The sequence below is a fragment of the Sapajus apella genome, unplaced genomic scaffold (assembly GCF_009761245.1).
Source record: "Sapajus apella isolate SASKATOON/1434 unplaced genomic scaffold, GSC_monkey_1.0 scaffold17, whole genome shotgun sequence".
NCBI lineage: Eukaryota > Metazoa > Chordata > Mammalia > Primates > Cebidae > Sapajus > Sapajus apella.
In genome coordinates, this window is record NW_022436957.1 from 7,072,278 (window position 1) to 7,089,287 (window position 17,010).

Sequence of the window (17,010 nt, forward strand, 5' to 3'; positions counted from 1 at the left end):
ATAAATCAATGTCCACATTTTAGGATGACCTGTTTTGCTTACTATCCCAAGGATCTTATTTATAGAATAATACAGTGCAACATCAAACAAAAAGAAGATTTCATTGACAGAAAATGGAACCTCTTAGGGAGAAATTATTCAAAAATTTTAAAGAATCACAGATAATTAGTACCATCCTCTCCTGTTGGTTCAGCCATATCTTTTGCTCCACAATCTGGAGCTCAGAGATGTTGCTGGAGTGTCTTACCTGAAGATCTATAGATAGGAATTTCTGGAACTAAAATCTACTATCTTGGCAAATTAATACCTTTCTCAAATGATTAGTTTTTAACAGTAGTAATGCCCCAGCAGACTCTGTAGGGTGCATTTCTGTGCCCCCTTGTTCTGAAATTATAAAATACCGTGCATTTTGATGATTTTCCCATCCTTCAGAGCCAACTTTATTCCTTTAATCATTAATTATAAATACCATTTAGCTTCTAAGACTATAGGCTGTATAGGCATAGGAAAATGGCATGCAAAGTCATATAGGGATAGATCATTCATGTCCCTGTATAACTTATTCAGCCCTCAACCTAAATTAAATGTAACTTTATCACTATTGTGACTCCAGAAACAATGAAATAGTCTGAGAGCTGGAACTCACATACGACTGAAGTAAATGCACAAAGAATGGCTCCATCTTTCTTACTAGCAGTAGACTAATACAGATTATGTGTGTTTTATGGAGCATTCATTAAGTCCATGTTTCAGAAGAGATAAGATAAGTGGATGTCGACTTACATTTCAGAACCATCAAGAAATGGGGACCTGGATTTTGTTTGCCTGCCTCCTGGGAGCAGCTTTTGCCATGCCTGTGAGTAAAACACCCCTTGCGTAAGTCAGTGTCCAATTTCATAAACTTAGCGATAAAGGTCTGTCCCATGGTTGGTGAAGTTAGGGTTTAAAACAGTATGAGATAAGATGTCTTCAAACGTCTCTGGGTTGAAGAAACACTTCAGGAGCTTGTTTTAAAAAGATAGATTCTCAAATGCCTCCAGCAAAGATTCTGATTTGGTACAGCTGGGGTGGGGCCCAGGACTCTGCATTTTTATGAGCACCACAGGAGATTCTGTTGAAAACATTAGCTTGTATGTATCACCACCCATCTCTAGATGGAGGAAGCTTTTGGAAGGGAGCCTTGAAAGGTCTCTAGAGAAAGTGCTTCACCAGCTTTGGGCAAATATTACAGAGATGCCAGTTTTGTCTAAAACCAATTCCTCTGAAGTTTCCAAATTTCTTCCTGCCCTCCACATATTGTTGCTGTTACCCCTCAGGGGGTAAGATTTTTCTGTTAGGAATCCATTTCTTGAGCCATCTTCCTGTTCTCAGAGTCCCCACCTTTTTGAGTGCGTCTGGTAAGTAAGTGGTTTTCTTGCCCGGGATCCTGCCTATACCCAATACATAGTGATATATTTTATATTCAAATGTATTAAAGATCAGGACGTCAGATCTACTCTGTCTGGACACAGGTGCATAAGGGCAGAGAACTTAGATCACATGCATGCCAAGCAGGCTGCATCTGCTTTTTGGTAGCATAAAGAGCAGTTGATACAACCAGAAGCCAGCAAGCCTGCATACCTGCCTCCTCTCTTCCTCTCTCACCCACAAAACCAAGATTCTATGCTCTGACTTCCTGAAATCCTGCATTGCGGTAATTCCTAGTTTCCTGAGGGGTCCCTGCATTACAAATTCAGCCTTTTCCCACTCTATAAGATGGCATTGATCAAGATGGTATAGGGCCTGACTAAAACCACTGACATCCAGATGAGAGTGAATAAATCCTCCTATGAAATGCAAGCATTTTAAAAGAATATAATAGAGCCAATCCTAAATGAGGCCAATGTCTGAGGGAGATTTTCTGTAGGACCATCTCTCCTCTCCCTCACCTAGACCCCAGGCACAACCAGAGTTCCACAATGCAGGCAACAGATACTTGGTCCCCACTTTTGAGAGGATAGACATCCCTGATTCAGATCATTCAGGTGGCATTTCTAACTTTAAAATTTTTCTTCTATAAAACCATTGGCAGAATAATAAAAAAGTTTGGCCTAAACATCATAAATCAACTCTTTCATTTTCCATGAGATTTATAATGTTTCCACTTTGCTCCACCCATCTTGTTCTGGCATTCATCAATAATTCCCACCTTGTGGTTTCTTTTATGGGTTCTTTTGTTGTATGGATGTGTTGTTTCCTTTCATGTCAAATATGAGAAATCCCTTTGATACTTAAAGTACTTGACCACCTCCTGATCTACAAGGGAACATTTGTGAGACGATTCTCTCCTTGTTGATATTTCTTTATTGTGTAAGGGAAACATACTTCTCTCTTCAATATGGGGTGAGTTTGATCAGAAAGTAAACTGTTGGGCAGGATAGGGTAGGATTCATTGACAACACTGGGGTTGGGGGTGGGATGTTGTCCAAAGACCACTGGAGAGTAAATGTGTGCTGGTTTCTGCTTCCAGGTCTCCAAACATAAGACTATAACGCCAGGGAGAGTCATTTAGCTGTTCTGGGCCTCTTTAAACTCAGAGGTCTCCTCTTCTACATGGTACATTTGTCCAAACTAAAAACAGATCTCAAATATATTCTGCACTATATAGATTTTTTAAAAGTAGCTTCAGTCTCCTTTAATGTGAACAATTGCATATTGACTTAATCTCTTCCTCTCTCTTCCCTTCCTTCACTCTCTCCCTTCCTCTCTCTTTCTATTCTTCTCTCCTCTTCCCTATAAAAGCTACCACCTCATCCTGGGCACCCTGGTTATATCAACTTCAGCTATGAGGTAATTTTTCTCTTTACTAATTTTGACCATTGTTTGTGTTAACAGTGCCCTGGGCTCTGTAAAGAATAGTGTGTTGATTCTTCATCCCAGATGTTTCTCAAGTGGCCCTGATTTTACAGTCTCTACCACCAGCTTCCCAGTTTAAGCTCTGATGGTTGGCCTCAAGCCTGTGTTGTCCCAGCACCCTCCTGCCTGGCCACTCTGACTCAGCCTCTCCTCCTAAATATGACTGTGACTTTACCCATCATGAACCACTGCTCAGGGAGGCTCTATGGTAGGGCAAAAAGTCAACTCTGACTGAACAGCTTGGTTCTATCCCAGCTAGTAAAATGTAAGGATTAGGTAAGATGTTATTTAAGATTCTTTCTAGCTCAACAAACTCCTGATTCTAAGATAGTCACACTCTACATGTGTCTCTCATTTGGCTCTGCTGAAATATTAGTGACTAAATGGTATATGAGAGACTCTGCAGAACAATAGAATGCATGAGTTTTGGGACATCAGGTTTGAGGTTCTCCTCAATCTCTTACTAACTGTGTGACTTTGGGCAATTCATTTCCTCTTTCTGGAACCCTGGTTTCCTCATCTGGAAAAAGGAAATAATTATAATAATATTTCAAAATATCGTTTGGAGAGTAATATAATTAACAGATATGAAAAGTGCTTTGTCAACTATAATATGAGCAAAGTTACTATTTTTTTCGTATAAATTAAATGCCATATTACCATATAAAGAATCCTCAAACCTAAGGTTAACCAAGTATATACACTGTTCAGAAAGGAATAGAATTCTTGCTTCTCTCACAGATCCAGGTAAAAATCTGTGTTTATTTACTTATACAAGCTGAAGACAAATGTTAGTAAGAATCTGAGGCAAGATTTTCTGTTAAACCTAAGAGATTGACAAGTTTGATCAGTAAATCTGTGTTCCTATGATGAGGGACAGTGTTTGTACCTCATTTTGTCCCATTGTGACATCAAAGAAAAAATGAAATTAACATCAGGTCAGATTAATATGCCATAATTTTGTGTTTGCTTTGCTCTTACAATGAAAAGTGGGAGCTATGGAATTAAACAGATTGACTCTCTTTGAAACCTCAGTCAAGTTAATGAACCTCTTTAACTCCCCATGACCTTATCGAGAAAGTGAGAGTAATAATACTTGCCTCATGAAGAATGTGTGTGATGAATGTAAACACAGTGCCTGACACACAGGAAGCACCTGACAAATGTTTACCTTCTTCTTTCTTTTGTAGAACTCACATTCTCAGGCTATCAATATTGACAGGACTGGATTAGTGAGTCTATATTTCGTACTGCATCAGTGAGGTTCTATATTGGATGAAAGTAAATGAAATCAAATGTATTCTAATATCTCTTTCTCTTAAGGTGCTCACCCCTTTGAAGTGGTACCAAAGCATGATAAGGCCAGCGGTACGTAGATATCTTCTTCTTTATTCCCTGAAAATATTAGGCATGCATTTAAATTCCCATATTAAGTGAAATATGTCTACTCCACATACTGACACTAATAGGAAATTTAGTTTGTAAAAAAATCATATCTGTGTACATAGTTACAAATTTTTGCAAAGGAAAAATGAATAAAATATTCCTATGGCCATAACGGTAAAGAAAACACTGCTGCTTCTCTGGTTGGAGTCACCTGAGCCAATGGTAAACCTGCCTCTCTGTTTCTCACCAGTACCCTTCCTATGGTTACGAGCCCATGGGTGGATGGCTGCACCACCAAATCATCCCTGTGCTGTCCCAACAGCACCCCCCCGACTCACACCCTGCAGCCTCATCACCACATCCCAGTGGTGCCAGCTCAGCAGCCCGTGGTCCCCCAGCAACCAATGATGCCCGTTCCTGGCCAACACTCCATGATTCCAACCCATCACCACCAGCCAAACCTCCCTCCGCCCGCCCAGCAGCCCTTCCAGCCCCAGACTGTTCAGCCACAGCCTCACCAGCCCATGCAGCCCCAGCCACCTGTGCACCCCATGCAGCCCCTGCCGCCACAGCCACCTCTGCCTCCGATGTTCCCCATGCAGCCCCTGCCTCCCATGCTTCCTGATCTGCCTCTGGAAGCTTGGCCATCAACAGACAAGACCAAGCGGGAAGAAGTGGTGAGTATATCTTGAAGCTACTACAGTGCAAGTCCTGTGAAAAGGGTACAGCAAAATTGGCCCCAGAGTTCCAAGGTCTCCAAACAACCAAGGTTCTAGAGTTGCAGTAGTTTACAGGTATATGAGTATATTAGTCCAAGCAATATGCTATACCTTTATACTAAAAACAAATACATGTTTCATCTAAATGGCTTGGTAATTAAGATCACAGTTTTTATGGCAGGTTTCAATTGTACCATTACTGAATTTCTACCAGAATATATATATTACCAAAACCCATTTATAGAAATATATATTACTAAATCCTATTAAGTTTAAGGACAGCAGTATAAGAGACTATCAATTCTCCTTATATTTCAAAGGTTTGACTAACAAGAATAGGCTAAAGTTGCACTGAAGGCTTAAGAAAAGAGGCAGCGGGTAATTTTGAGAGTGCAAATATCTGAACAGACTACAAAAGGTACATGGGAAATCTCTTCAAAAACATACAGTAAAATTTCCTGTTTCCAGCAGTTTTCAATCTAACTTGGAGGAGGCTAAACACAGTTAGTTTTTTTTTTTTTTCTTTTTTTTTTTTTTTTTTTTGTACTGAGATTGTATAGATGAGTAAGCTTTTAGCAAGAAGTTACTGCAATTTAGCACTAAATCTTCCATTACAGGTAGCTCTTTCAAATGAATGGGAATAGTCAACAAAACAACCTTAATCTACATCCATAAACTCTTACTGCTATGTGTACGAGACTATGTGATTCAATCATGTATATGTATCCAACTGTAATTCCAATTTATACATGCTGCTGATGGTTTGCCTCTGATAAGCAGAGAGAATTGAGGTGAAAATGACCAGGATAAGAAGCCAGGACACCTAGGTTCCAGCTCTAGCTTTGCCCTCAAAGAATAGGCAGTATTGTAAAAGTTACTTCAAATGTATGGGTATTTTATTTTCTTTTAAATGGGGGAAGATCACAAAATCAGATCATTTTTAAGTCTCTGTCCAATTATAGATACCACAGTTTATGAATTTAAAAAATCATAATATGTCATAAATGGCTTTATAATTGTAAGCATGTTTATGGAAAATATGGGGCAGAATTTTTGAAAATTGATTGAATCCCAAGTAATCTGGTGCCTATCATTGGCTATTCTAGTCTAAGGTGCGTGTTCTCCCTGTGCATAGAAAATGCATTTATTTATCTCTTTATTAATAATTAACACATGAACTTCATAATTTGTTCACATCTTGACAAACCTATTTATGGAAAGGTGATTTTGGGTAGATAGTTTGAACTCTTTAAAACTGTTTCTTTTTGTGTAAAATTTGAGTATAAACATTGATAGTATCTTAGAGTTCTTTTATGGAAAACAAAATAGTGTGATAAGCTTGGAGTCTGACATGCAAGAAGTCCCCCCAAAAAGGTAGCAATTGTTATTATAAAATAATAGGCTTTAAGTATCCTGAAGGTGGAAGCAGCCCTCATGGACACCTAATATCTATTGACAACAAAATAACAAAGAAACTTTGGAAATTATGGAGTTCAACTTAAATAGTTGCACATTGTTGTGACAAAACTGAAGGCATACATGTTTTTGTAAATGGTACTTACTAGGAACATTTGTAAATTATTTTAATTGTTCCTTTTGCTATTTTTTTCAGGACTAAAAGATGAGAATATGAGAGGTGAAAAATACTTCAGTTGCTTTCAGGAATGACACAAGAACACAATGATTTTCAATTATAATCACTTAACTTAGCAAATTCTGTAACTAAAAAAGTACCATTAGCAGACAATAAAATGCTTTAAAAATCATTCATGTCTTTGTGTTGAATGAAACTTAAGTTTTCCTTTCACTTGAGACAATATATTATGAATGAATATTCTTGAATAAGGAACGAACTGCACGTTTAGTCACACAAATTCACCATTTGGCAAGCAAAAAAGGACTATATTTGTTTTTAGAGAAAATTTAAATTATACTATCTCAAATCTTTTTTGAAAAAGGAAGTTTATACATCAGTTAAAACAGTTGGTAAAATGAAAATTTATGAACATGTACAATCACTGAAACCTGAACCAAATGAAAGAAAGTTTATATGAAAAATTCTTTACATTAAAAAAGATAAACTTTCGAAGAATGTTTATATTATAAAACAAATTAGGACATGGAATACTGACTTTATACTTCACACAACATTGGCAATCAAAATCTGGTCTTTTGATCTTATTCTATGGAAAAAGATTTTTAAATGGAATTATGTGGTATGCATAATAATGTACTAAATTTGAAAGTATTCAAGTAATTTGTTTTCCCAAAAAATTCTACTAATGGACCTTCAAATAGAGAATTGCAGTGATTTTAAATACAAGTCATTTCTTTCACCTCATAATCTTTAAGATGATAAATTGTACTGCATAGTCTTTAAAATGTTAACAGATGCATAAAATGGACTCAAAACAAGTTTTCTTTCCCACTCATATTTATATTTGAATCCTTTTTTCTTCCTACACCCACACAGAATTGTAAACAGCCTTTGCAGGGTTTATAGTACACGCATCCATGGTAACTTTATTCTAGTACCTTTATGATTAAGGCCCCTTAATCATTTTCTGGAATGAATAAACATAACTTTACCAGAAGCGTGTCAATATTCAAACAAATAACTTGATTTTAAAGAGTTTAGAATCAATTTTTAAAGGTAGAAAAGCTTTTAATCAATTGGCATGGACCAATTCTAATCAATTGAGTCAATATATATTAAGCACACTCTAGGGCAAGGCACTACTCCATGTGCTGGTGAACATAGTATGTCCCATCCTTAAGGAATTTAGAAGCCACCGATGGGATAAAATAAGCTCACAAATAATGATTTAAAAGGCCAAATGGTATTAATACTATAACAGAAGTAAGGTCAAAATATTCTGGCTAATATAGCAAATATCCTTGGCTAGCTGTCCAACAGCTTTACTCACCACTCCTTCCTTGTTGGGAGGGCTGAAATCAATTCCAGCATTCAGCCTGCCACCAGCTCAGGAGAAACAAGTCCCCTCCCCTGCCCCAGAAAGCAAATGTTCATTCCTCCATGTCAACCATGGCATCAATTACTGTAACGCTATTTCCCTTGCTGGTGATTGGTTTAGGGATGGGTTATGGTGGAACTTGAACACTGAATGAGGCCAAGGGGAAGTCTCCTGGGAGAAGAGTAGCTTCTGGGAAAGAGACTTCCCTCTAATTAGAATGCACAGATACATACTAGGAAAAAGTGCCGTTTGTCTTTACATCTATTTGTTTGAGAATGTGATGCCTGTCATCTTGTGACCAGAAGGAGCAAGCAGAAAGATGGAAAGCCCCTAGGTTCTTGATGGCATCCCTGTGCCAGGGAATTAACCAACTCTTGAACCATTTAGCTCTAGACAGATTGTGGGTCCTAGCTGATTACTAAGTCATGATATCAATGCCAAAACCCTAACCATTTATGCCCTCTTTCTGTCTATGCGTGTGCGCGTGCACACACACACACACACACACACACACACACACACACAGAGGGAGAGAGAGATTGATTTATATATAACCATAATTCAAATCACATTTTGAATTACAAGAAAAATGTCAGGCTTTGGACTCTGAAGACTTATTCACTATGAACTGATATGTACTGCCTAAGTTAATTTGATAAAAAACTAAAATTTGTCTATTAAATCTCCAAATGTGCTTTTAACATAATCATTTTCATGACAGTTTTCTACAACGGTCATTGTTCTACCACATTAAAGAACATATGTTAATCACAATATAGCATCTCCTCAATGGTCTGAAATAAGACTTATAAATACTAATCAATGAAGTGTGTTGTCTTGGAGAGTCACAGAAAATAATATTCTTATTCCTGTTTTAACTGGTCTCTTGTTCTGTTCATTACTCCTCTTGGCTATCACTTCTTTTTGTTAATGTATACCTACATCTTCTGATATGTAGCTTATTTTGTAGACATATTCTTTCTAACAAATGAAGTGCACTGGCTTTGGGATTGTTATTTTGGAAGCTCCACAGTCACTTTGAGATTATTCTATTTCCAGACTCTCCAGCTTTGGAAAATGGCTGCCACTGACAAAATTCTGACATGTAGATGTATGTGGCTGTCACTATACAGTGATACATAAGGTGATATAAATTGAATAAAGCAAAGCCTTTCTAATTTATTAAAACCCAAGCTTAGTCAACTGCCTAGTATTATAGATATTTGAATTAATATGAAAGAAAATTACAAGATATTTATGACCAAGACTCAAAGTCCAGGCTGAATAACAATACTGATCATAAATATACTAATAAACCCAAAATTATATGTATACAATACTTAAATCGGTAAAAAAGCAAAATCAGATTATTTACAATGCTTTGCACCATCTTTGGAATTAAGCTAAAGAGATGAACTCTTGAAAAACAGAGTTGAGTAAACCATCTCAAGGCAACTCCTATCTTACAATAACCATTCCTACTTTACTAAAAAATTTAAATTTTGCTCTGCTCTCATTCAGTCTTTGTTGATGAGGGTTTCAATATGCATAACTTTTCCAGAGCACAAATACATGTCTAGTAATTACCTTAAGACATTCATCAAAAATGCACAAGAAGATATGTACAAAGATATTAATTATAGCATTATCTATACCAGTAAGTAATTGAACCTAGCTTAAGTTTTCTTGAATACTGTGATAAAAAGTGTGCTTTAAAAGAAAATGTATTAGTGGGGAAAGTGTGATAAAATAAAATTTAAGAACTAGACTGTATGTCATATATGAATGTCATACATGACTATAACATGTAAATGGCTTAGACATGTACATATAAACATGCGCAGAAAAAAACTAGTAAGAAAATGTGATTGTTTATGTGAAGATTCAATTTTTCTGCAATAAACATGAATTACTTCTGTAATCAACAAAAGAAATTTAAGTTTCTTTAAAGTTTATTATCCCTTTTTTTTTTTTCCTGCTTCAGTCCAGACACACCTTCTTTCTTTAATTCTCTTGGATGTAACCTTTGGATCTTGGTGTGTCCCCTTCAGGTAACTTCCTAGTAGAAATCAGTTCACAGGTACTTGATTTGTCAGAGAAACATTTTGACCAAAGAGGAATGAAGGGGAAAAAAAGAAGAGGACTTAGCAGAAACAGAAATGCACAGTACAATCCAAACAAGAAAGAAGAGATGAGTATTATTAAAGTGAAGGAAGAAGAATTGGAAACAATATACATTAAACAAAAAAAGAGAAATGACAGTTAGGGCTGCTTTTGCTGAAATTTTGTTGGAGGCTGACTGGTTTCAAAGGACATGTTGGTCATAAGCAAAATAAAAGGTTTAAGCCCCAAACTCTTCAACAGTTTGGGTTTACAGTAAGATTTCATATTAAATGAGTTTTCTCTTGATTAAATAAACACCTGAACTATTGCTGACCAAAAACTCATAAATTATCTCATTTTTCTTTTGCGCTTTAAACTGGCTATAATGTACTTTATTCTCTCTATGTTAAGTGGTATTGGGTCTGAATCATACTGAGGAGCTCAATGTCAATAAATAACAACTCCAATTAACCAGAAAATCCTCACAGTTCATTTGTTACAAAAGCAAAGAAGAATACAGGCTAACAAACTAATTTCCAGACTGTATTTCCACAATCACTTATCTTAATAGCATGAATTGAGGATGGAGATTCAAATAATTACCTAGAAGTAAACTTCACTTATCAAAGACAATAATGGTTGCCACAGCCTCCAAATCAAAATTCAGATATGTAGTGTGATAATACAGTGGAATATTTCAAACCAGAGACATACATTAATTGGTAATTATACTTTATACTTGCACTGTCAAATATGATAGTCCTATGTGGCTGTTTAAATGTAAATAAGTTAAAAGTAAATAAAACTTCAAATTCAATTCCTCAGTCATAACAAACACATTTTAAGTGCTAAATAGCCACATGGGGCAAGTGGCTACCATATTGGACATCACAGATATAGAATATTTCCAGCACCACTCAGTTTTATTAGACAGCATTGCTTTATATACTACTTCTTGAAGTTGAAAAATAATTCTTATTAATTCAAATATTATAAACAAAAGATGAAACAAAACAGATTTGCCAATTGAAACTAAAGAACTCAACTATCCACAGTAAGTTGTTCCCCAAGCATGCCAGTAATCCTGATCATGTATGAGAATTTCCTAAGAACTCTAGAAGTGCCATTCTCTTCCTCAGGCCAAACCCCACATACTAAAATGGTTTTCCTTATAGTTTTCATTTAGAACAGATGAATCCAGAGTTCAGATGCATCTAGACTTCAGAAGATATTTACAGTATTTTCTATTTTGTAGTTCAAACTAATAGTGCAATATAACATAGAGGGAGGCACACATTCATGTTACACACACACACGCACCCATAAGCACACATGCGCTCTGGGTTTACCTGTAGTAAAAAGACACATGTGGAGACATGTGCCATTTGAGTACCTTGAAATTTTAAATGAAACTTCTTTCCATTCCAATCATTCAGAGAATGATTATATGGTTATGGCATTCATTATCACTGCCAAGATATACTACACATCTTCCAATACAAAAATTATACCAAGAAAAAATGATCAAGCTGTGCATTTCATTTGCAAGCAATGTCAAGTTTACCACCTCCTTTCTCAACTCCACACAAAATAAAAACACAGGCTTTTCCCTAAATCTGAAGTTTTTCCCTTAGTAGTAAACAATAGCTGAAAATACCAAGACTGAGTTTAAGGCCAAATTTTTTAAAAAGAATATAAAATAGTAGACAACTGTTAACTGGAAAAAGTAACCAAAGAGATCCTCCTATGAACATCTTAACATGGGACTCACAAGAGAAAGACAACTTCAGCCAAATTCCTACATTTCCAGAACATAGTAGTACTAATAAAATAGTCATCAGCTTATAGCTGCTGTGAAATTCTTGTTAGTTGGAGTTTTTACATATTTTTATGATTTGGTTTTCAATTCCTTTTGCCCCCTTTTATCTGGAGCCTTATAAGCAAGGATCATAGGCTGACATTTAGATATTAAAAAAAAAATACATCCCTGCTGGGAAAAGTCCATGCTAACTTCATTTGAAATACCTGACTCTTCTAGATGATAATAACTAGTGAGGAATAATGTTGGGCTGGGAGTGGTGAGGAGTTGAAGAAAGAAGAAAGGAGTAGTCATTTGGGTTCAAAACATTTACCTAAATCACACTTGAATCCTCTATCACAAAGAATCTAAATCAATAAAGCCCATTTACAAATATCATTGTCCTATGGTCAACAAAAGATACCACAGGACCCAGAATTCACTATATTATTAATTTTAAAAAATGAACAATATTAAAATATCTCAATTTCTTCAAACAGCCAAATTTTGTTTGCCTCTCCAAATAATTTTCCATGCTTCATATTTGGCCATGGAATGTGGAGGCTCTTGGGGGCAGTTCGTTGTCCACAGAAGCAGAAAGATGGCTTTCCACTGTGGTGGTAGGGTGCAGCTTCCATAACCAAACTATTTGGTTCACTATCATGACCATTGACTATCTGCTGTGGAAACTTGGACAATTTTTTTGGTCTCTCTATGGCTCAGTACGCTCGTCTATAAAATGTACTAATATCATTCTGTGAATCTTTTTATGTTATGAGCCCTAAGTTCAAAAATATTGGCTGCAGTTCTTATAATTAGAAAGAGAGCTTTGTCCTGCCTCTGTAGACTCTCAAAGAGAACACTACCCAGAGTGATACAAAATTTGGAAATAATATGGAAGTTTTTCACACCACAGGCACTGAAGTATATCATGTCTGTCTTTTTTTTTTTTTTTTTTTTTTTTTTTTTGAGACAGAGTCTTGCTTTGCCACCCAGGCTGGGGTGCAGGTGCGATCTTGGTTCACTGCAACTTCCACCTCCTGGGTTCAAGTGATCCTCCAGCCTCAGCCTCCTGAGTAGCTGAGATTGCAAGAGTGTTCCACCACACCCAGCTAATTTTTGTGTTTTTAGTAGAAAATACAAAACATGGTTTCACCATGTTGGCCAGGCTGGTCTTGAACTCCTGACCTCAAGTGATCAGCCCACCTCGGCCTCCCAAGGTACTAGGATTACAGGCATGAGCCACCATGCGTAGCCCATGTCTGTCATTTATCAATGTATCACTTCTGACTATGTAGCCACCTCAACACCTCTCTCACTGATTGTGACCCTGCATAATCTTTGCCTTCTCCTATCTGATATCCCCAGGCACTGTTCTTTGCTGACTTCAAGACCAGCCTTCATCTTCAATACACCACTGTGAGGGTAAGAGGAGAGCAAATCCACCAGGCAAGCGTCATGGCAGCACTCCACTTCGTGGAGGCTAGACCTTGAGACCACTTGTATCCGCATGTTTTCCTTTCACCTTCTTTCTAGGGCTGAGCCTTTGTGTACAGTGACTCCCAACTCAGACCCTTCCCTTGTCACTCTGGCATTAGCACAGTTCAGCTAATTCCACTTTATAAGGATTTCTTTTTTCTTTTCTTTTCTTGACGGAGTCTCGTTCTGTCGCCAGGCTGGAGTGCAATGGTGCAACCCTGACTCACAGCACTCTCTACTTCCCGGGTCAAAGTGATTTCCCTGCCTCAGCTTCCTGAGTATCAGGGACTATAGGCACTCACCACCACTCCCGGCTGATATTTTATATTTTAGTAGAGATGGGGTTTCACCATGTTGGCCAGGATTGTCCTGATCTCCTGATCTCGTGATTCGCCTGCCTCAGCCTCCCAAAGTGCTGGGATCACAGGCGTGAGCCACCATGCCTGACTTATAAGGATTTCTTTACCAAACGATTTTCCTCTATATAAGTGGTTCTTAACCAGAGACAGTTGTGCCTCCTAGGGGACCTTTGGCAATGTCTAGAGTCACAACAGAGGGTGTGGTGGGGTGGCAGCTGGAGTGGTGCTCTCAGTATCTTCTGAATGAACGCCAGGGCTGCTGCTAATTAACCTACAATTCACAGAACAGCCCCCACAACAGTTATATGGCCTCAAATGTCAACTCTACTAAAGCTGAGAAATCCTACTCTACAAAACAATGTCAACTTTGAGTCATGCCATGTGTTCAGATTTTAACAGACAGAAGAATGAGACTCTAAACAAATATAGAAGTCCACGTCCATTTCTTTTACATCATTGAGGAACAAAAACCAAGAGCTCAAATCTTAAAGTTGGTAAACTTGATATAGGACCACATACAATAGGCTTTTCACTTTCTGTTCCTACTGCATCTAAACAAATCAAAACAGCTTGGGGAGTGGTAGTGACATTAAGGAGAATTTGCAAAATAAAGAAAGTGCTGTCCCATGATTAAGTCAGCTAATCAGCTAATGTCTCTAAATCAAAACTATCCTGTGAAAGCCTAGATTTCACCACTACACAATATATCCATGTAAGAAAGTGCTTCTACCCTCTAAATCTATAAAATTAAATTAGAATAGTTATTTGCTTCTTCAGAACTTACTTAGAAGTGTGTTATTTGTTTCTTGGGAGGTTACAAGAAGCTTGCCACCTGTGACTTAATTTTTCCTGCTTGTTTGACCTTCCAAAGATGTGCTAAGGAGCTCATTGTAAATCAGACTGAAGAACCTCTAAAAGTGATTGTGTCTACCTGACTGATAAAGAGGGGAAAAATAATCAATTTAGCCATGGGTGTAACTACTGAATTCAACCTTATTCAGTTAGTCTGGGATAAATTCTGATCTGAGGTTTGCTTGGATTTGGCAAAATAATGAGAAATGAGTGGTTCTGTCCATAAAGCGGGCAGTAATTTAAGATGTCTTAATTCTCATGATCTTCAGAATCACCACTCTCCAAAAGAATTATTCAATTAAGAACTTTTTGATACAAAATTGTTACAGAATAAAACTCCTACAGCATGGAGAATATAAAGCAGTGTATTGTAAGGAGAAGAGACGATTAAGCACTTATCTTCCACAGCTAAGAATATCTGACAGACCCAGGCCATCCAATACTCTATCTGTCCAAATAACCAACTCAAGGCACTCCTGAAGTGGGGTTTCCCCCACCTCCTTGGTGCTGTATCCCACATATCTGGGAACAGCCATTTGTGACGGTCACCTCAATGCCACCTCTTCTAGAAACTTTCTCTCGCTGCTCTACGTTGGCTGGTACTCCTGGAAGTGAGGTTCCCCAGTTTCCTTGCCCCCGTATCTCGCACATCTGGGAGCAGCCATCAGTGACCATCAACTCTATGCCACCTCTTCTAGAAACCTTCTCTCACTTGTCCACGTGGGCTGGAGTGCACAGGCTCAGAGGTTTCCCAGGATATGTTGACCATGCCTCTATTTCAAACAACTACTTCTTTCTACTTTCATCTCTGCCCTAGCTGGCAAGCTCCTTGAGGCAGACTTAGAAAAATACTTGGAATTGGTCGGTATGCTTAATATCTGCTCAATGAGCCATCATTAGCATTAAACACCCAGGACACTGTAATATAAAAGTAATGATATTAATAGCATTGAACATTTACTGGGCTCATTATATTTCAGGCACAATTCTAAGCACATGACGTGTAGTAGTTCATTTAATTCTCAAAACATTATAGAATTGTCTCTATCACCAATTTACAAATGAGGGGTTGTTTGAACTTTAAATTTTAACAAGAAATTAGGCTCTTTTAAAAACACACAGGCACACACACACACACACACACACACTGCCCCATTTTTGATGAGTACCATTTGAAAGATAAACTAATTCGTCATCTGCCTCTGGGATTCTAAACAAACAACCTATAGCTATTTTTAACAGCAAATATAAATTCAACTCCATTAGAGTCATGAAGCTTGTCTCCTTCGGTGACTTAATTTTTCCTGTCCATTTGTCCTCCCAAAAGTATACTAAAGAACTAACTGTAACTCAAAATGAAGAATCCCTAAACCAGTAAGTGCTCTGTAGTTGCATGAGGGAGCTGCCTCTTGTGCTAAACTGCCAAAGATGGGGAGGAGACAGCTACAAATATAGGCAAGTATCCTCATGCTAGGACAGCATTGCCATGGCAACTAGGGGACAACCATCTATCCCAGCTTTCAGTGTAAACCTGCTCATGTATGGTCCTCATGCCTTCTCTGGTTCCAAAGGATAGATTGAAAACAAACCCAAGTCCAGTGCTCATAGAAACCACAAGGCCCTGTCTTTCTCTCACTGATTAGTTCAATAAAATGATGATGTGTTTTAGGAGACCCAGGCCTTGGCCCTCCCCTATCTTTCTTCCCAGACAGCCCACTGAACACACACTCAACACATACACAAAGCCCATTTAAAGCAGCATTCTGAAATTCACTGAGAATGACCATAACAATAAGGCTACTGATATAGCCCCACCATGACATGAAGCAGAACTAATTGGCTTGCAAACTTTCTCTACCTGGCATCTAATGCCCAAATTAAAATAGGTGACAATGTTCCAATATCCCAATAGCTTCCTACACTGTAGCCTCCACAAATGTTAGCTATGAAGGCAGCAGTCCAAACTGGCTCCTTCCATAGGGTCCTGACTAGAGAAGGAAATGTTTGCAAATTTGCACAGCTGCATGCAATAACAAATTTAGGCTCTGCAGGCTTACAAAATCCCATCTTCTCCCCGTGATTGGGAACGTGGGATCAACTTGGTTTCCACAAATGATTTTTTTTAAATCTGGAAGCAGGTACAACAGAGAAACTTCAAAATCTATTTATTTTAAGACAGTCGTAAATTTTTAAAGTACTTATTAAATATTGGTAAAATTTGTAGTTCTTGTCAGCAGGATTTACAAAGACACTTGGAAATCAATGGGATTTACTGCTTTTGTAGCTTTTTCCCATTCAGGTAGTCAAAAAAATGTTCCCAATAAACAATAAAAGATATACAAAAATCTGCAATTACCACAATATTAGTTGATTTGGTAGTTACTATTACTGTAAATAATCGGAATCATAATATAAAGTCTATGCCTACAAAATGAAATCATTCA

General features: G+C 37.5%; 2 protein-coding genes across 2 annotated transcripts in view; one reads left to right on the forward strand and one right to left on the reverse strand.

The window, feature by feature from the left end:
• Window positions 1–17,010, reverse strand: part of ARHGAP6 (Rho GTPase activating protein 6) — a 539,651-nt gene that overhangs the window by 156,313 nt on the left and 366,328 nt on the right. The gene's annotated exons all lie outside the window — the stretch shown is intronic.
• AMELX (amelogenin X-linked) lies at window positions 803–4,973 on the forward strand. The gene is given in 5 exon segments (XM_032285897.1): window positions 803–856; window positions 2,782–2,829; window positions 4,219–4,263; window positions 4,532–4,606; window positions 4,608–4,973. Coding segments are annotated over 5 exon segments (588 nt in total).